The 21417-nt window shown below is 42.9% G+C and overlaps 1 protein-coding gene across 6 annotated transcripts in view; it reads right to left on the bottom strand.

Moving 5' to 3' along the window:
* The window catches only part of DST (dystonin), a 527522-nt gene that overhangs the window by 73942 nt on the left and 432163 nt on the right, over nt 1-21417 (bottom strand). For 5 of the 6 annotated variants that reach the window (XM_045294845.1, XM_045294847.1, XM_045294848.1 and 2 more), the window contains 6 exons: nt 9209-9370; nt 7420-7590; nt 4696-4862; nt 2426-2585; nt 1900-2226; nt 1111-1195 (listed from right to left, as the gene is read on the bottom strand). In XM_045294845.1, the coding sequence (XP_045150780.1) occupies nt 1111-1195; nt 1900-2226; nt 2426-2585; nt 4696-4862; nt 7420-7590; nt 9209-9370 (1072 nt within the window). The remainder of the gene's footprint in view (nt 1-1110; nt 1196-1899; nt 2227-2425; nt 2586-4695; nt 4863-7419; nt 7591-9208; nt 9371-21417) is intronic. The other variant, XM_045294849.1, reaches the window with a different exon arrangement.

The following is a 21417-nucleotide window of genomic DNA, read 5'->3' as shown; positions in this document are numbered from 1 at the left end:
AACAACCTGAGTTCAAATACTGATTTTGTGGCTTACAGGTTGATTTACCTGGGGGGGCAAGGTATTTAACCTTTGGATCCATTATGTAGGGATTATTACTCAGGGATATACATACATACATATTACATACACACATATTACATACATACGTATCATCATTCCATAGAGAAAACAATAGAGATACGCCATATGATTATTATACTGACTCAGTGAATTTGCATTTGTTAAGCGTTTACAACAGTGCATGTGTGTCCATGTATATGTGTCTCCACGTATCTCTGTGTGCATATACATAGGTTACGTAAGAGGGAGCTTCAAAAAAGAAAAATGGTATTGATGATCATGGAATTTTTCTACCATATGTTTCATACACGCACATGTACCTATAGAGAAACAGATGTCAAAAATCACAGACCTGCCTGCCTTATTCCAGTGTGTGCTCACTTACCCTGGCCTCACTTCCAGATGCGACCAGAGCCTGTGTGGTGGGCTTCAGAGTGCTGGATCAAAGCTCTAGGGGCTTTAGTGAGTTTCCCCAGCCTGTGACCAGTGATATTTACCCCTCCCCACGGATAGGCTAAACTGGAAATAGGCTTGTGAGATTTTCAACTGGCCTAAAGAGTCACTAAACAGTTGTTCTGAGATCTCCTCAAGGAGATATTAGACCAAACATTTGTTTTCTTACTGAGTCCAACCCCAGAAACGAAGCATGTCTACAGCCACAGTGTGTGTCAGCTCAATGCAATCTACCCTAAAAGAACAAGAAACAAAGCACACTGTCTCTAACCTATGTGCTCATCTCGAACAACGGCCTCCAACAAGTGGAAAACTCTCGTAACTCCCTCGCGGGCTTCTCAGACCACTTCCTGTGCCAGCGCGCCTGGTGTGACGAGCAACACATAAGTGCTCCTCCACTGAGACTCAAGTGAGATCATGAGGAAGAAGTGAGGCCATAGGCTGCAATTCCCCTGGCTTGGTCTGGAAGGCATTCGCCAGAATGAAGGCCTGGATTGGCCCGAACACTGTCATTTTCTCCCCTAATTCCTGATCCATGTCGAAAGCTGGGCAGAATGCTGACTGCATGATTATTTAACTTGAAAGGCAGCTCACCTGTGGTTTGTTTAAGTAGTTCTAAACCATTCAGCAATGCCTGATCTACATTTTGTTTCCTGAGTACAATGTCCTCTTGCAGAACCTAAAAAGAGAGGCGCCATTTTTGTGTGGGAAGGAAAAAAAAATTTGGTTAGCATTAGCATCGGTTTATCGTAGAAAATTTTAATTAGGTTTCATCAAGGCCTATTTGAGCAAACACCTCACATTTTCAAATAGTTAGTACTGTTCCACTGTTCCATGTCACTCCCCCATGCCTCTATCCATCACCCCGACTCTCATCCCATGCCCCCCCACCTCTGTCGATCACCCTGACTCTTGGCCCACCCCCCCCCCCCCACCCCCGACCCCTGGGCCCACCCCCCCCCCCCCCCGCCTCCGTCCATCACCCCGACTCTCAGCCCATGTCCCCTCCACCCCACCTCCATCCATCATCCCGCCTCTCAGCCCATGTTTAGCTAATGTTAGCTCACACCACCCTCCTCTTGAGAACCTGCCTGAGCCAAATGGGCTATGTGGAGATATTGAAGTACTAGTAAATTATGGGGATTTGTATACAAGATTAAAGCTGCAAAATGAAAAATGAGAAAACTAGCTAAGCGGAGAGATTAAATCTCTTTGTAAAAGTTATTGTAATGACCATTATCTATAAACAGAGCCAAAGTCTTTTTGGGGTCCACAGAGATTCACTTAAATCACAACAAACATAAAGCAACACAGAAATGAGGAGAAAATACCTGAACCAGAAGTGAAACATAAAATAACATAAAATAAAATAAATAAAAATACCCGCAGTTCAGACTGCTGCTTCCACAGCCCCTCAGTGCTGTAATCCTGGACTGACAGCTTGCTTAGTTTGTCGTGCACTTCATTCAGCCAGTTCATCAGCTCAACTTCATCTTCCCCAAAAATCTTAGCATTACATAAGGCCTGCTGGAGGAGCTCAGACCTGCTGTGACTTTTCTCTTGAATCTCAATGTACCACACTTGAGAAGAGTCTAATTTACTCTGTACCATATCTTTATCCTCCCTGGAGCTCAAGACCTTTAAAGACTGGCCAATGCTAACTGCCTGGTGCAAGTGTTTACTGCGATGGTTGATGTCGTCTTCTAAAGCCTAAATGAAGTTAACAGAAAAACAGAAAAGAATGGACAAATAAAAAAAAGATGAAAACGTAAATGGAAGGCAGGAATGACACATGAAATGAATTTAGTTTGCACTGATGCGTAACAATAGTACATAACTCAAATATAGATCACAAAACCACAATTTAAATGGAAAGCTGGTTCTTACTAACGTGTGATTTGTAACTTACTTTGTGCTGTGCAATTTGTTCCTCAAGTTTAAAAGACTGGGTTCCTATGGGTTCACAGTTCGCAAGTCTCTTCTCTATGGTGGTGAGCCATTCATTCAGCGGTTCTAAGGTTTCATGAAATTGCTGGGCAACCACTGAGATGCCTTCCAGCTGACGAGTCCTACAGGTGTGCCAAGACAGAGGTCATTCAGGGAGGAAGACGATGGGAGAGAGTCGAGGAAAACCACTCAGCTTCCTGCGCTTTCCAAACACTTTTTGTGGAAATCACCAAAGGTAGCACTTTAAATCTGTAACCTAGGAAGGACACCGGCAAGGACTGTTTCTATTAAAGAAAATTCGACGGGGACACAACATCTTCAGTGGCCTCTCATAAACGTCTAAAACGACCTTTAGTAACAATACTTGTAATGCTGTCAGTGGTAATAAAAGCCACAACAACAATACTGTTCTAATAACAATAATAATGGTAATAGGAGGGAATATGCTTTGGGCTTGCCTCTGTTTTAAATGTTTATATCTTATCCAAATTCAATCAGAGCACCAGTTGCTGACTGCTTTGATCAAATGGTGAAAATGGGATTCACATGTTTAATAATATGCACAGCTTTTCTGCCAGAAGAATTACAATTCCTACTGTATACAAGTATATGTGAATTTACCAATGTCTGTTTTCCAAAAGTAATCACACTTAACAATCTTCACTGGATTATAGTATCCTGAATAAAGGAAAAGATTTCTTTTGACTTCTACCTTCTAATGTAGTTTGAAGCAGTTTCAGAAAACACCCAGTTTCCTTGTTTGTTTGTTTGTTTGTTTCTGGGGCAAGTGACTTTGCTGCTCTGTATATGGGGTACCTGATTCGTTACTAAATTCTGTATATTATCCTTACTGGGACCAAGAGTTGTTTTTGCCATAATGTCTCATCAACTTTAATTTTTAGAGAATGACAGGATTTGACAAATTCATTTCCAGAGGGGAAAAGGGAATTACTGAAAATCGGTACATGCTGCTGAATGTAATTTCTGTACAATTATATGCTATAAATACACATATGTACAAATTTTTAAGACAAATAACTCTTGGGTTAAATACTTTACAAAAAGATTATACTGTTTTTAACTTCTGGGCCATCACTATCTATGAATCTTTTTCTTTGAAATTAAAATATTCAATCATCTAGTCAGTAGAAATAATGATTTTGTGAATCATATGGTCTATTAGTATTTAAATTGTAATACATTTGCATGTAAAACCATGTGTCCTACAACCATCCATTAATAAATACCACCATGAAAACAATCTAGAAAAGGAAACCCTGTGACGTTAGCATGGCAAAGACATGTAGATGTGCCTTGCTCATTTAGATGCATGTATCCCAAGAGCAAATGCACAGAAGAACTACTGATCTGTTAGCATGTACTGTAGGACCACATGAGACGTTTAGCTTTCTACAAGCACCTTCGTCTGTGGTGCTAAAGTCAGAGCTACCTTTACTCCATGTTTCAAGATTTCACAAACCCTTCGCTTTACCACTCCTGTTCCAAAACAGGTTGGGATTTATGGAACACGACCATTCTGCTCAGAGGCTCATCTGTCTCTAACCCAACCAGTTGGTGTGACTATACTTCCCAGCGACTACTGAAGACTGGTCACTGTGGTGCCAGTGCAGAACATATTGGTCAAACTATTGTAATAGAAATAATGCTGTGAGCAAAATTCCACTGGAGTCATGCACCCAGCTTCCTACCTTTCATAAAATTGAGGGCCCTTCCACCTGCCTCATTTCCTAGCTAACTCCTGATTAACTATAATTTCCCTGAACCAAGAAGTGGTCCTTCCTAACACCGTGTTCTTTTGCCAGGAAGCACTCATCCCATGTCTCACTGCTATTCAGTGACTATGAACCCCACTACACTGTACCAAACTCAGGGCAGGGATAGATTGTTCAGGTCAGCCTCCGCCGCCCTGCATAACCCAACACCTAGCTCTGTGCCTGGTGCTCAGTGGGCCGGCCGTCATTATGTACTAAGCCAACGCCTGTATTGTCTCCAAGGCGCATGGGTTTCTCAAGACACAGACTTGGGACACATCTGGTGACTAAAGGCCATGACCATCAGAGTAATAGGAGAGAACCACCACAGCCCTGGCCACCTCTGTTCATGGACATGACAAACACAGGAAAATCATTGGATGTGATGTGTTTACAAAATACAAAATCAGCTGCAAGGTCACTGCTACTCTTTAAAAAGAACAGGAAGCATTCCAGTCACCTGGTTTCTGCTTTGTTAAGCAGGGCTTCCCATCTACTATCCAAGAGGCTCAGCTGTTTCAAAATCTTCACTTGGTCGGTGGGTTCTGCTGTTGTGGCGATTTTCTCTCCTTCGCGTTTGATGACCTCCACGGTAGATTTGCGGTCATCCAAGAGTCTTTGGAGAAGCTGGGGACAAAACATTGAATACCAATCAAGGCAAGGATATGATTGCCTCAAAGTTAACAAACATGATGTTCTAAGGACTTTCGATGTCTGACTCCTCTCGCACACACCCCTCCCGCCAAGCAAATGTGTCTTGTGCATAGTTATACGTATGAAAGTGTCTGAGAATTGGAATTTTAAAATATGTGTCTCATTTATTTAATGAATTCAAGTTCATTGCATTATGTGGACACTGTGGTAGGGACTTTCCATGGTAAACAAAACAAAGATTGTTAAGACCACTGGTCTCTTCATTATTCATTTCTGAAGGTGAAAAAACAGGATAGAAGGAACTCCCCTGGCTTCAGGTACCCAATCTCCACTATTATAATGTGATGGAAATGCTTTACCCACTCAAAAATCATCGATCCTATTGAGAGAAAAATGACTATTATGAACCCTTTTGGCCCAGAGGGTCATGCACTGGTCTGCTTACCACAAGTGCAGCAGTTCAAGACCACCAGCCTCTTCTGGGAAGAAAGATGAGGCTTTCTACTCCTGTACAGCTTTGTAGCCCACAGGGGCAGTATCGCTCTGTCCCACAGGGTTGCTATTGAGTGGGAATGAACTCAGTGGCATTGAGTATTGTCTTTAAAGCCTTTTCTCACTGTGAATAATCTACTGCTCTTACACACAAGCAAGTTGATACTTTGAGAGGGTATGCAATTTGCCCAGTTTGGTAAAGCTGGTGAGGCTACAATGAGTGGCCAGAGCTTCTGTCTCCTGGCTCCTAAAAACCCTTTGAGTTTATGAGGATGAAAACAAACAAAAATGAGTCTTGGAATATCATTTCCAAAAGCAACAGAGGGTGTGCCACTCAGAATTAGCCAATACTGGCTAAATAAGACTAACATTTCAAGACTTAGCAGTAGGAACAAAATTCAATTTAATTTTAATTAATCATTTCAAGAAGCCTAGAGTGGACTATTTTATAGGCACAGACAGAACTCAGGATTACCATGCCTGAACCTAATTAAAACAAGTATTTCAAGAGCAAGTACTGTACACAGAAAGAAGTCTAATGGGCAACACAGTGCTCTAGTTATTTCTCCTGGGTGAGAACTTTAAAAAGAAGACGTGTGGGTAGAAGACACTAAATACTTAGGCACTTCCTCAATCTGGTCCTGACTGACAGCTAGAAGACAATTACCTATCATACCAAACTATGAGTATACTCTCACTTTCACTTTGAAATTAAAAATGCCCAAAGCAAAAGGCAAGCAGAACCAACGCTCTTGACAAAGGTAGGGGTCATTACGTAATCAGAGTAGAACAGGTGGTTTATGCAGCAGAGAAGTGATTCAGTGGATCTCTGTCTGATTAACTTTGATAGCAAAGCCTCAAGAAATAAAGAGAGCAAAATCAACAAATAGGTTTTGTTGGCTAATCAGAGTCCATCAAGTCTGAAAGAACGCCTTCTTTTTAAAAGTTCTCACACAACAGAAACAACTTTACCACTCCTCTCTGTGGTTGGCAAGGATCCTTCCCTGTGTCATGTCAAGACGCGGCTGACAGTCAGGATGGGTAGTGGCAGGGAGCCCTGGTGGGGTAGTGGTACTTGGTGGGCTGCTAATCACAAGGTCGGCAGTTTGAAATCACCAGCCAGCTGTTCCTCAGAAGAGAGCGGAGGATCTCTACTCCCATAGAGTAGGGCTCAACACCCACAGGGGCCGTTCTACCCTCTGCTAGAGGGTCACTATAAATCGGGAATCCGGCTTGATGGCAGTGAGGTTGGATTTGGGGTTTTGTAATGGGTAATGTCAGTTGAAAACTTCATAACCGACCACCATCAGGACAGCAGCCAAAAAAACCATGTGACCATCCCTCTAAAGCAGCAGTTCGCAACCTGTGGGCCGCAACCCCTGAAAGGGCAAATGACCTTTCACAGGGGTCACCCGATTCACAACAGTAGCGAAATGACAGTTATGAAGTAGCAATGAAAATAATTTTATGGTTGGGGGTCACCACAACATGAGCAACTGTACGTATTAAAGGGCCGTGGCATTAGGAATGTTGAGAATGTGCTTTAGAGTGTATCTTCCCAACATGTGACCCTTTTTACCAGTGTCAAAGAACACAGCAGTATATCCCTCCGTTTAGATGGATCAGTTTGTCACTTCAGTTTAGTTTGAACATAAGAAACGTCCATATCTCACTAAATCTCATGGGGATCCACCTAACACGTTTGCAATAAGACAATGTCCAAATATACCCTCTCAGGGAGGCTTGCTCTGATTATCTTGTTTACGACACCTCATGACCCTTCCTCTCTCGCACCACCCGTACCTCCCTTTTCACTAGGCTTTAAACTTTTATCTTTAAATTCCCAGCACCTGGAACAGGGTATGACCCATGGTATCAACCCAATAAATAGTTGTTGAATGATTAACAGAATACTGCCTAGGGTGTGGACAGCCAGTTAGCCGGCTATCCCACTCATGTAAACAGAATCATCAGGTGAAAAGTACTTACTCCTCCCAGTATGAAAATGGAGTATGAAACGCAGCACAAGCATCATTACCTTTTGCTCTTGTATCTGGGCCTTCACCACTTTGAACTCGGCTGATGGGGGTTTCTGATTGGCCACCAGCTCCTCGGTGTCTGCCATCCAGCTGAGCAGGGACTCCAGGGCATCCTGGAACCTCCCACAGTGCAGCAGGGCCTCCTGCAGCTGGGCCGCTCGCTGGGCCACCTGCAAGGTTGCCCTTGTTACACCAGACTTCATTGTTTCATAAAATATGGAAATCTGCCCACTGGCTGCCCTTTTTCACTCGGTTACAATTTTTCTTCTTCTTTTTTATTTAAAATTTACCCCAAGCATTGCTATCAGAGAAGCAAAGTTGACAGGGAATCAGACTATAATCTATGCCGTTATTTACCAGCCGAGACTCTAAGGGAACCTCAACAAGTTCGTGGGGGAAAAAAATAATGGAATTAGGGAATAATGAAGTTTTTCCATGAAGTTGTTGAAGGCCCCCCATATGTACATGATGGAATCCTTGAGAGTTGGGAAATGCTTGGTAAATTCATGATTAGCTATGAAGGATTACATTTTTCAGATTGCTGAAAAACACAATACGTTAGTCAGTTTTATTAGTATCCCTGGTATTTAAACATATCAGAAACACTTCCCTGCCCCTCTCTCTTAGACCACCCTTTTCACGAGGTTTTAAGAAATTATTGGAAGACTACAGTTTGCTTGTTTTTGTTGTTAGTTTTTTTTCTTAATCTACCTGCAGTAGAGAGAATCAGAATTACCTTTTAGGAGTCAAAATAACTACAAAGTACCCAAATTAAACTGTGTGAGCTACAAGCTCTCGAGTCCTTTTCCAACAAACCAGGACCTTTGTCTGCTAATAAATGGAGTCTCTGTGTCCCACACGGAGATATCCTATTGCCCTTCTCATAGAACGTTCCCTTTCAGACTTAAAAAAAAATAGTTGGCAAGATATTTTAAGTACTGTGGAATATATTTACACCTGACACTGCATTCTAATTGTGTTTAAAGAGCACAATAATATGAAACAGATTTCAAAGAATGATGAAGGTAGTTTTAAGACTTGGAGACTGCTTAGGGCTCTAAACTTGGTGGGGAAACATCACCAGGTCAGTGTTCCATCTCCTAACAATATTCTGGTTATGGACACGTCATGTGAAACACTGCCATTGTGCCTCAGCATTATTTCCTTAAGCTAGCAGAGGGTTTGTTCCAGCATGCTCTCTCCCAGAAATTCGGGGATAGGTAAAATCTGCTTCCTAAAAGGAAAAATAGCATTTGGCATTAAGAGGCTATACGAGAGGGTTACACAGGGCTGACAGGATCTCTGACTTGGACTGTTCTATTACACAGCGCGAAATTAGTTGTAAGCACTTACAAATTTAACGTTTTCACCAAGAAGGTGAGATTTTCAGGTACTTTACTCTTAAAAGTAAGTAGACTATGTTGCCAAGAGTGGGCCTGTATTCCTCCACAGCAATGGCTTTGCTAGAACAAAGCAGCTACTGAATGCCTGGAGATGTGTGTGCTGTCTCGGCACAGGCCCTGGCTACTAGGCCACCCGCCACCACCCTGCCTCTATTAGAGTCATGAAGCAACCTGTTTCTCCCAGTGCACTTCCCTCATTAGCGCTCTCTGTCTAGCTCCTATTGGCATCTGAGTTTGGGACCTCCAGTTTGTAAACCTCCTCAAAAAAATTAAAAAAGTACATCTGTCTAGAGAAGTTCACCCAGCATAAATAAAATCATTGACCACAAAAATGCCAGGGAAAAACAACTGGTGAATAATGGCAAGAAGTGTATGAGGAAATTACCTTCTTGTTAAGAGTCTTCCACCGGGTGTTGGCCTCATCGAGGTCATGCTCCAAACCCTGAGTGCTGGTGCTTTTTGCAGCACTCTGAATAAGGCCCTGGCCTAACCAGTTTACATCTTGCTGCTTAGCCTGCAAGGGTTCAATCTCTTCTTTCTGGAATACCTGCAGTGAGAACAACAATCATTATGTGAATTATAGTTTCAAACCACCATCAGATATGAAATAAACATTTCAGTCATCAGGTATTGAAAACCATCAATTATGGCAGAAGACACTTTTGTTCCCTACTCATGAGAAGCAGCCTCCACATGAGTAGACAAAATCCAAACCCATAGTATGATCACAACAGGTCACAGGGAGTCAAAAGAGACATTCTCAATACACTTAATTCTAAGTGTATTGTCACATTGTCACAACACTGGAAATCCCCCCTCTGTTGTCCCAATTTAATTCTTCCAGAAGATATGTGAGAACTGGTAAACCAACCAATGAAAAATGGAAGGATGGACCCAAGATGCATCTTACTGGGCAAGGAATCCTTACAGCTTTTAGTAAGGATGACTGCAGCTTGTTGACTATGGAAGTTTGAGGTTCCAATTGGAAATGTAGAATCACTGAGGCATGGAGGCAAGAGGCCAAATATGTGGTGTAGACCAGAAAACGGGGCTGCTGGGAGGAAATAAGATATGGACGTGCACTTTCAGAGTATAGTACCTGCACCTTTAGACCTGTCCATGCCAGCCAAGATGCCCATGGGTTAAGAGCGAGTAGACCTCGCTCCATAGACCAGATCACTGCCACTGCCAGCTGTCAACCTTCGGTTATTCTTTGGTCATTGTGGCCTATGTCTATATTGCCAGGGAAAATTCAAAACCATTTCTCCCCCACTCTCCACCTATTCCTATCTGCTCTGCAAAGGATACAGTCTATTAGATTAAATTGTATGTTTATAAAAGCAGGGATTTCCAACAGATTTTCCTAGAGTAGTCCTATGCTGTAAAACAGTACCTGGCTTGTAACATGGGTATCCAATAAGTATGTGCTGAATGAATGAATATCAGTATAGAACAGTGGATTTATATCTTGGGATATATGACGTCAACCTCTCAGATAATACTGGGGGTAGATGCTATTGACTCCTAAAGAGATGAGCCAAATGGTTTTAATATAGGACTGAAAGATTCCACGAAGAAAATCAATTAGTTTGGCCAAAGAAGCAGAGCTTCAGATAGGTAATAAGATAAGCATGTAGTTCTGAGTCCTCCGACCCAGGCCCTCTATTAATATACCCACCGTCCAGGTCAATGGTTCAATGGCCTATGTGAGAACATAGTGAAAGCAGACATGCAAACAGCACCTAGGCAAAAGTTACAGGCACACGATGGGACACGGATTCTGAAGGGTGTCGAGGCTGCAGGAGACAAACCATACAGACTCTGTCTGGCTCAAAGTCTTAACATGCAGGAAGCTCCTGTTATCAAATGAATGAATGAACAAAGCCACGGCAAACAAATAAAGGATCATTTCCTCTGAAAGTCCCTTCCTAACTCAAGCTGCTCCTTCCACAGATAATCCACCAGGATAACATCCATTCTGGCTAATTGTTTCTGCAAAACAAAACTAAATACGTGGACATCAGTTACACATAAGCACCTAAGTCACAAGCATTCCCTAAATCAATGAATAGTCATCAGAAAGGACTTTATACATGTATCATTAATTTTTTAAAATTTACTTTAAAAAAAATCAGCAGACAGGTGCTGTAAGGTGGTGAAGATGGAATTTGATCCCATTTCTTCTCTATCCTACCTTCTAAGTTACTACTTCTATTTGTGGTTATGTTTACTACTTACCACAAAATTGTTCAAAAGGGTGTCTGTGCATGTCTGTCTAAAACTGGTAAATTCTCAATTCCAGGATATTGTGTGATATAAAAAGATTCAGGGTAAGTAAATTTTTAATTTCCTCACATAGTTTTCATATTAAAAAAAACAACAAAAAACTAATCCAATATCCTCATAGATTGCCTGGTTTGGGTTTCCAAGACATCAATTTTCAGGTTGCATACTGGAGCAGGTGAAACTTGTAATTTTCTGAAGTGCTACCACAAAATACACTGAGGATTAAAAACGATGACTATTAAGGAGTCCATATTCTCCTAAGGGTTACGTTACTTTCTAAAAATAGACTGCAAAATCCTTTAGAGAAAATGTACTTTGTTAATGAGGCTCGTTAATGCACACTCGAGGAAAGGCCACCGTTGACTAGAGCAATTATTTCACACACTAAGAAGAAAAACTTCTCTAATAGTGTTCAAATTCCTTCTCTCTCAGCTGTAGCAAAATGCCTCCAAAGAGTGATTTCTTGCCCCTAATGTAACCCACACGCACATAAAGAGAAGCTTAAAATAAAGTGAAATTGCCTCTGAGGCAAAGTTTACCAGAAGAGTTTAGTATAAGCAACAAAATAGCTGAACTTCAATCTGAGTGGGCACAAAAAAATTACAGGCTTAACCACCACCCTCTACTTATTACAAGGTCGCCCCCTTTCGCCTCTTACCTCATTCACCACTCACAAAAAGTTAGCAGCTACAATGGCTGCACAATTCTGCCCAGCAACTTCCCGACCTCCACAGGAAGAACGTGCAAGAGACGTTGTCAGCACAGTTAGACAGTCCTCAATTTGGGCTGCAGTCTTTCGCCAACCACAGCATTACAGCACTGTGTTGGTACCTTCATGAATAAGTCTCCATCAAGCCTATTAAATCCAATAGAACTACTCTCAAATGGCAGTGTCTTAATCCACAAGTTGTAGAAAAGCCCTATGTACCCATACATTCACAGCGGGGGCATTTTAAATAAGGGGGAACGGTTACCTTCTGCACAAGCAACAGTAAGCCCCCTCAACAAGTGGGAATAATCAATCTTCTCAAGAAATGGCCCCTAATCAGTTTACTATAATGACCAACTTATCAATACCTGGCATCTCCCAGAGTACGCATCGCGTCACCAACCTACCCTCCCCCACCCCGAAATGTGAGCGTGAATTCGATCATTGTACGACACACTGGAGGCCACTTTGCTGACAGAACCACAAACGTCTGGCACGGCAGACTTGCCCAGTTCCATTAATTACCTGAACTGCCTGAAAGCCATTGCAGACTGTGTCCAGTATTTCTGCCTGGGCTCTTCTTTTTCTGGGAGATGCCTTCCTTCTCACGGGAATGAATTTCGGAGAGCATGTCAGATGGATCACCTCCACATCCTGGGCAGAAAGTGGAGCCTCCGCCTCCTCTTTAGGCGCTGTGTTGGACTCTCCAGCATCACGCAGTGACAACAGTGCCATACTTTCTATTAAATGGGTGCTACCACCACCTCCATCTCTCTCTCTCAGACCTGTGTGAGAGAGCTCTAAGTCCACAGGTTCCCGGTTTTGTGCTATAACGTGGGGTTCTCCTGGCCCATGTGACTTCTCTTTTCCAAGCCCCCAAACATGTTCATTTCCCCCATCTCTTGGCTCCCCTAATGGATCCCGCTCTGCGGGCCCCTCTTTCCAATCATCCTGCAGGCAGCCACTGCCGCCAGGGGGTTCACTTTGACCATGTACACGTTTGGCTTCCTCCAGTGGAGCAACACTGGGTACAAGCATTTTGAAGTTTCCATCAGGATGGGCACTCTTACGTGAAAGCAATGGGATTTTCTGTTCACAATTTCCGGAATTAACCGGAAAAAAGGGTCTATCTTGTTCTGCTACATGAAGATCTTCAGCAGAAGACAAGCTTCTAATCCGTGACCGGTCTCCAGCTAACATGCCCTCTTTGTCTTCCCTCTCTGCTGGAGGGCTGCACAAGCCAGAGTCGTCCTCCTCGGAAGTCAGGGAGTTAGTCCCCCATCTGTACTTGGTGGCCGTGGTAACAGCATCTGCCACATCAGGAGGCTCAACAAACGAGCTTTCACTTTTGTTTGCATAATCCATAAAATTGGCTGGCACAAACATTCGCCACGAACGCCTATGCTCTTTCTTTTCTGCGTGAGATTTGGCTTTGGGTAATCCTGCGGTTCGAATGATATCACTGTTTAGTTTGAGGGCATCGAAGATCATCTTTTCGTCTAATTTGTTGGCTTCACGACCTCTCAGCTCAAACGCACTGGAAGAAGTCAGGGCGCCGTTGGAGCAGAGAGAACTAACATCCAGTGTTCTGTGACTATAGGGCAAAGTCCGATCTGAGAAATGCCTGGAAGACAGGCTCCCTTTGGAGCCCGAGTCTATCTGCTCATTTAGACGAACAGTATCATAGATGGACCTCTGAGGCACATAGCAGTCCTCGATATTCAGGTCCTCCTCCTCCTCGCCCTTCCCTACACAGGGGGGGTTCTGACGTAAACAGTCTGGTCTGCTGAGTGGCTTCCCCATTTTGAAGAGAGTTCAAAGAAAAGTTGATGCTCTCGACCCCAGAAAGAAGAAAAAAGCATTTGAAAAGAAAGTACTTCTGAACTGAGCTACAAAGTGTCCTTAGCATAAAGACACGTGTTCATATAATATCCGTCATAATCTATGAGGTGTTGAGGTCAACATCAGTGCGTCAGTATAAATGCAACTACGTATTCTTTTACCTGGTTGTTACTTTAGAGTGATTCTAAAACAAGTAAAGTGCAACAAGAACAGAGAACAGAAATCTCCTTCCTCGCCTCCCTCAATGCCCCAAAGTTCCCTTTCACAAACTCCCCAAACATGGAAGAGAACAAGATACACACACACAGGGGAACAGTGGCTCAAGCACTCAGAACATTCCTCTGTCAACCCATTTCCCTTTTAAATCCAGCTTCGCTTGTGAAATATCCAGATTAAACTTCCAAAACAGCAGGCATTCTAGCACATGGACGGCTAATTTCGGCAGCGCTCTGGTTAACTGTAATCCACGGAAGGGTGGCTCTCGACACTCCATCCCCTTTATAAATAAACCGTGCTCCCGAAAACTGAAAGCACACAGGCTCTGTGGTCAAGGCACGGCACACATCTTCAGAGATGGGGGAAATAAGTTAAGTCTTAGAACTTGTAAGAAAGTTAAAATTTTCGTTTACTTTTTGGGGGAGTAGCTATAAATAATCTTGATCCAAAAGGCAGCTTTTCTTCCGTATTAAGCTTCTTCCAGGCTATTCAAAACCACCCAAGGGTGGGGTGGGGTGAGGTGTGGAATAGACAACCAGGTCAGTTAAAAACCAACAATCATTTTCAGTAGACAGTTAGAAAGCCTGGCGTGTTACACACTCGCCTTTTAAAAACGCCACCCAAAAAGAGAGGAGAGCGAGAGAAGCCGTTTCCAGAGAGTCCTATGGGAGCCCTTGCAGAAGGCTTAGTCCACCTGAGGCCCTGCAGCCGGCAGCAGGGGGCTGGGCGGCGGATTCCTCTAAGGCACTGGCAGCGACATTCACGTTCAGCTGAGGGACAGGAGGCTGACTGCGCGATCCTTTGAAACGGACCCACTGGGGCCGGCCGCCGGGGTGCCCTTCACCTTAGCTGCAGCTGCAGGGGGCCCCAGGTGGCGGCGGCGGCGGCAGAACAGAAGCTCCAGCTGGGACCTCCTGCGCCGTCCCGGGGCCCTCACGGCAGCGCGGTCCCACGCAGGCATCCTCCTGAGCCCGGGCGCTTCCAGAAACGCCCTCTGTCCCCGGGCAACATCTGCCGCGTCCTTCTGCGCGCCGCGCCCCTCGGGGCTCCCAGCCCTGCGTCCGCTGAGCTCCGCCCTCCCGCGACTGAACTTCGCAGCCAGCCTGCCTTTTATTCCTTGCCTGGTCGGCGAGCAGGCGGAACGGCTCGGGGGGAGGTTCCTCCCGGCCAGGAGGCTACAACGAATCAGCGTGGCGGTGACATCAGCGCAAGTCCGCGTCCCGGAGCTGCCGAGAGGGGCAGCCCAGGGTCAGCGCCGGGGAGACCCACCAGTTAGATCAAAATGGAGCAACATAAGGATGCGCTGGCTGGCAGGGGCGGAGCCTGGCACCAGGAGCACCGAGAAGATCTGCGTCGGCAGAGCACAATCGTTTGATAAGGAGGCAGCCTAGCCCAGCCTCGGTCCTTCCATGGGAACCAACCTCTCATCATACTTTGCAGAATCTCTGTTAGTTAAGTAGTACCTAAAATGAGATGGGCAGACGAATAATCCCAACAAGTCTGTTCCGGTGAGTCTGTTCTGGCATGGGCAGGACGCCTTGCTCTCTGCAGACACGAATCCTGGGATTGCTGATAACCAGATAGTTCTCACTTACCACCACACCCAGGCAATGCTCAAGAGTGGCAAGGATATGCATATATTTCAGAAAGGTTGTGGGGAAAATGGACTTGAAAGATCATGGAAACCGCCCCCCCAAAAACACACACAACTTTTTGAACCCCCTTTATATGCATGTATATCAAACCAAACAGCTCACAGCCATTGAGTCCACTCACAGTGACCTTATAAGAAGGGCTAGTAGACCTGCCTTTGTGGGTTTACAAGACTGTGACTCTACAGGAGTCTAAACATCATCTTTCTCTGGCAGAACAACTGGTGGCTTTGAACTGCACACCTTTCTGTTAGCAGTCCAACCCACATAACCACGACCACACACCCACACAAATCCACAGCTACAGATTTATTTATACAACAAACGCCTTTTAAAATATAATTGGAAAATACATTCAGCAAACTAAACCCTTAGGCTTCTTGGGAGTACTTAAACAATGAGGGCACTTAAAGTCTTCCATTCTCTGTTTTACAAAATAACCAAGTTGCCAGCAGAGCAGATAAAGTTACCCATTGAGGCACCTTGCCAGTTTTTTAAAAGTCTCGCAACATAATTGCCATGTTTGAACAGTGATGGGGACACTAGTGGAGACCCAGGGTTTTATTTCTGACTGCCATGATCTTGATCTGTATACAGCTGGGAAGGCAATATTAAGGGAAGACAATATTAAGTATTAAGTTTCCAGGAGAGCTGAATGCGTGCCTTACAGAACTTTTCCTGAGAAAGAAATGTCCCCAGTTCAGTCCACTTTTAATTCACACATTATGAGTATTATCCTAGCCTTACATGATGTTGAGTTACGTGTAACCTGACATTTGGGGTATACAATACATTTTTTTAACTACACGGACAAGTCATTCATAAATTCAGCCACTCAACAAACAGTGCTGCCTTCTCTGTCAAACCTCACGGAGAGCACCTGACACATGATTAAGCACCAAGGAAACACAGCTGCTGCTGCCCACACCCAACTTAGAACTCTGTGGGGAATATGGATGGGTAAATTGGCAATGGGAAGTAGGGAGCTATAGAAAAATGTCCTCTAGTTGATTATGTTTAAACATAAGCCACCTGTATTTAGTCACTGAATTCCTATTTTGTTAAACCTATTTCAACTAATGTATTACATGCTGGTTCAAATTAAAATGTGTGTTCTTAATATTACAGTGATATATATAGCAGTGACTTACATATAATTTTGTTACTTAAAGCTGCATTCCAAAGACATATCTGGATAGCATAAAAAATTCTTGTATTTTAAGCAGAACGGGACTAGTTTATCTTTTCCTCCCACTCTGGTTTATACACTTACTTTAAATGCTATAGTCCCGAATGGTAATAAAACCAAGCTAAATCAATCTGTATCAAATTGTAATCATGGTATCTACCTAGACCTCTCAAATTTTCTTATGAATAACATGAGCAATGTTTTGCTGAAATAGAGGCAGCACTATTATTTCACACATACAGAAATCACAATGTTAAAGTTCTCAAAAACTTGATTTTACTTATAGCCTATTAAATGTAATCTTCTAAAGGCAGGCGATTTGAGGAAAGTGCACAAATATCAGTAAAACAGTAATAAATTCTCATTTCATATTTCTAAAGTTAAATGAAATCTTTAGAAGTTAAAGTTCTGAAAAAATTTTAATACCAAGTACAAATATCTACTTCACAGAAAAGTTGGAAGGCTGATTTTATTAACAGAAACTTAGGAGTTTTAGAGTTGAAAGATAACATGGAGTTGCTAAGAAATCCAATGCACATTTCTCAATGTACCTAAATGTCGTTTGACTCCTGAAAACTGACCAGTATCCGCCAGTATCCCAATAGACGCTGAAATCTAGAGCCGAATCCAAACAGGTGAGGTGTGTCCTGTGCTCTGAAAGCAGAAAGGGGCCGACCACAGGGGCAGCAATTCTATTGCTCCTTCTTAAAACAGCTAGCTAAGTCATTAGCTTACTATATTTTCAATTTTCAAAATTATAAATTTCTTCACATAAGTAGCTAAAGGGTTTTCTGGATCTGCATCAGAATGAATATGTAACTGCTACTTACTGCAATGGAAAACAGCTTATATTTTAAAAATACTGAAATGTTCATTCAGATCCCACCCAAAAAATAATAGACAAGGTTTAAAAACACTTCATAGGTTTGTTGCCTTCAGTCCAAAATTCTAAGTTTAGCTTGATAGGAATTTTGGGTAGTACTGAATCCCTCAACTTTTATAGGAGAAAAAAAGGTTCCTTTTTCTATTCTTTCCTACTTGGTATGGTACTCCGCACAGACTACCCTTCTGTTATCTCAATCTTTCATCTTGTGCATCCTGGTTATCAGAATTCCATCACAAAATCTGACCCACCACCCTCCCTGTGCCATTTTAGAAGTTGTTTCTAGAAAGCATCCAGGACAGCCATGACTGCACGGCTGCACCTCTGTGTAGACTGCAAGGTAACTGGGAAGAAGTCAGAAGCCCGGAAGTCGCTAGGGATCTAAGACCCACGTGGCCTCAATTCAAGGATCCCGACTTAATTCTGCTCCCCAGACCTAAGGTGACCAGATTTTAACATGAGTAAAGTGGGACACCATTGATAAAACTCATTATCCTGGCGAAATAGCCACATGGCAGCCGAAAACCGTATACCCTAGCTTGTCGTGCATTCTTTTCAAAAATCAGAACTTTTAAAAAATGCCACGGGACACGGGAAAACTTGTTAAAAATCGGGACTGTCCCGCCCAAAGTGGGACATCTGGTCACCTTCCCCAGACCACCCCCACCCCCACCCCATAAGGTTCCTTTCTGTTTCTCTTGCACCCACAGTGCTCACAAAGCAGAATAAGGACCGGATGGTTTGGGGAGACAATACTATCTTCAATAAACACTTGCTTGCACATTCTTCCTTTAATAGCTACAGTATAAATCGATGCTTTTTGTACATATTTTAGATGTTTTCAAGTTACAATAGATATATGTGACAAAAAATGATGTCTATATTACCATTGTTAATTAAAATGTCTATACATACACCTATAACTTCAAAAAGGTCATCTACAAATAAAACAAAGATGTGTTAAGGACTCAACTTCTTTCAGAGAAACAAAAAAATTATAAAACCAAACAAGCCCTGAAAACACTTATTTCAATACTTTATGTTAAATTACTGATAAAGTAAGCAAAGGAGTTTTGAAATGAAGAATACTAAATCTATACGAGGATCCCTGCTAGCCTATTGGGTCACAAATTGGGCTGCTAATCACAAGGTCAGCAGTTTGAAACCTCAGGAGAAAGGGTGGACAGTCTCAGAAACCCGCAGTGGGGCCTTTTTCTCTGTCCTTCAGGGGTGCTATGAAGTGAAATCCATCTGATGGCACTGAGTTGGAGGGGTGTTTTTTTTAAGTAAAGATACATGAAACCAGAAGCTCCTTACAGTATCCTGATTCTTGAATCGCTCCAAAGCTTTTCATTCAATTAAAATTATAGCATGTACCTAATCTAGGCTTAGATACATTTTTAAAAACCATTTAATAGTTAGGCATTCTTCTCAAGAAAACAATGTGTAATTCTGTAACAGCACATTCTCTTTCTCTCTTCTCCCCGTCTTCTACACACCACACACACACACACACACACACACACACACACACACACACACACACACCTTTTAGCAGCTTTCTACACAAATTAATTACATGTTGCTGTTAGGTGCTATCATGTCAGTCCTGACTCAAAGCAACCCTGTCTACAAAAACCCTAACACAGCCAGGTCCTGCATGGTCCTCACACTTGTGTTTGAGTCCATTATTGCAGCCAGTGTCAATCCCTCCTATCAAGGGTCTTCCTTTTTTTCACTGCCCTTCACAGGGAATGCTTTCTCCTGACAACATGTCCAAAGCACCAGAGATGAACTCTTGACATATTTGCTTCTCAGAAGCATTTTCGCTGTACTTCTTCCAGGATAGATTTGTTTTTGTTTTTCCTTTTATCAATCTCTGGTACTTTCACTATTCTTTTCTAGCATTATAATTCAAATTATCAGTTCTTCTTTGGTCTTTCTTATTCAATGTCCAACTTCACATGCATAGGAAGTTACTGAAAATACCCTGGTTTAGGTCAGTGGAGAGCCTTAGTCCGCAAAATAACACCCTTGCTTTTCAACACTTTAAAGAAGTAAATCTCAGAGATTTCCTTTGATCTAAGGGAGACACTTGATAATCATGATCATTATGGTGGATGCTACAGCTTCTCTCCTACAGTGGTCATCCAGATGCTGTTTACTGACTGACTGACAACCTGAATAACAACAACCAAAATAAAATGACCCCAGAACAAGTTACTTTTTAATTCCTCAGTATGGCATGAAGAGAGGTTGTGTGACATGAAGGGTCAGAGCACTAATCAGCAGGGCCCATCATGACACTGAGTCCACCCTGACTCATGGAGCTCCGACAGGGCAGAGAACAAAGATTTCATCTTGCTCCTGCCAGACGCCTGGTGGGCTCTAACTGCTGACCATGTTTAACCCACTGTGCCATGGGGCTCCTTTAGAGCAGTGGGGTGTAAACTCTGTGTAATGTAGGTAGGGCACATCCATCTGTTACGCCTAGTCTGAAACATGTGTGGGTGAGAAGAGCAGGTGGGCACAGGACTAGTCAGATCAGCTCTAATTCTTGACTGATTTGGCATGCTCTCTGCTTCTGCAGTGTTTCTCCCGTGCCCCGCATGTGGGCACTGTTTCCTCCCAAAATTATAAATGCTGCTTTGATATGATTAGTCAAATCATATGGCTGTTGTATAAAGCCCATGCAGCTTGATTTCGAAAGTGAAATTGTGTTTCATCTTTAATAATACCAGGGAAAGGGTCACACACCCCTCACGAAAAATACAGTCTTGGTAACAAAAATCTGGACAATTAAAAAAATTATTCCACACCAGAATTATCTTCTGTGATTGCTTTATCTAGCATCCCTGTTCTCGATGAAACTTTGGTATATCAAAATGTTCACATTTAAAACCGCTATAAAGCATGTGTTTGATGGTTTGTCTTTAAATGTTGCTTTTTATGTTAATTAAAAAATATCTTCACAGAGAAATTTGGAAAGCTATTTATTTCAGCAATAATAACTACAAGTAGTGCTCAAACTGCCCACGTTTCCTAGCCCTATATATACTTCTTGGCCTTTTTATCCAGTATTCAAATGATAACTGATGAGTTGAGTGAAGCAAAGCAGGAGAGGGGGCTGTCAGCTCCCGTGAAGATTTAAAAGCCTTGGAAACCCAGAGGGGCAGTTACACTCTGTCCTCTCAAGTTGCTACGGGTCAGGATGAACTAGATGGCAATAGGTTGGTGATGGAGGTTAAACAATGTCTTCGCTTGGACCACAGAAAATGTACTGCAGTGTAATTAGGCATGTGTTCTGGTCTTTGTCTCTGGTTTCAACGTGGCTTGAAAATTCTCTGTTCAATGTAAAGCTTTTTCTATTTTGAAAGAAAAAAAATCCTCAGGTTGGAAAGATTCTTACCTAGAAAGTTTTTCATTTGTGGGGGTTAAATTAACTACAATGACTAGAAATAATCAGAATGTAGCTTCAGAGACAAGCCTTTATAAACAAAGTCTCGGCAGGGGTGGAGGAGCCCTGCTGGAATAGGAGTTATGGGTTTTGTCCTGCCACCTGCAAGGTCAGCCGTTCAAAACCACCAGTTGCTCCTTGAAAGAGAGCGAGAGCAAAAGAGAAGAGAGGAGAGAGAGAGCACAAGTTTTCTACTTCCCCAAACAGTTGCAGTCTCTAAAACTCACAGGTGCAGTCTACCCTGGGAAGGGTAGAGAAGCGTATAGATTTATCGGGAATGTGACTCTGACCGCTATCAAGCATTGACTCATAGTGAATCCCCGTGGATTTCTGAGACTGTAACTGTTTATTTACAGGAGT

The sequence above is a fragment of the Echinops telfairi genome, unplaced genomic scaffold (genome assembly GCF_000313985.2).
Source record: "Echinops telfairi isolate 266 unplaced genomic scaffold, ASM31398v2 ScPeMD7_3533;HRSCAF=4204_1, whole genome shotgun sequence".
NCBI lineage: Eukaryota > Metazoa > Chordata > Mammalia > Afrosoricida > Tenrecidae > Echinops > Echinops telfairi.
The sequence above is the reverse complement of the archived record's forward strand: the minus strand, read 5'-3'. Positions and strand labels throughout refer to the sequence as shown.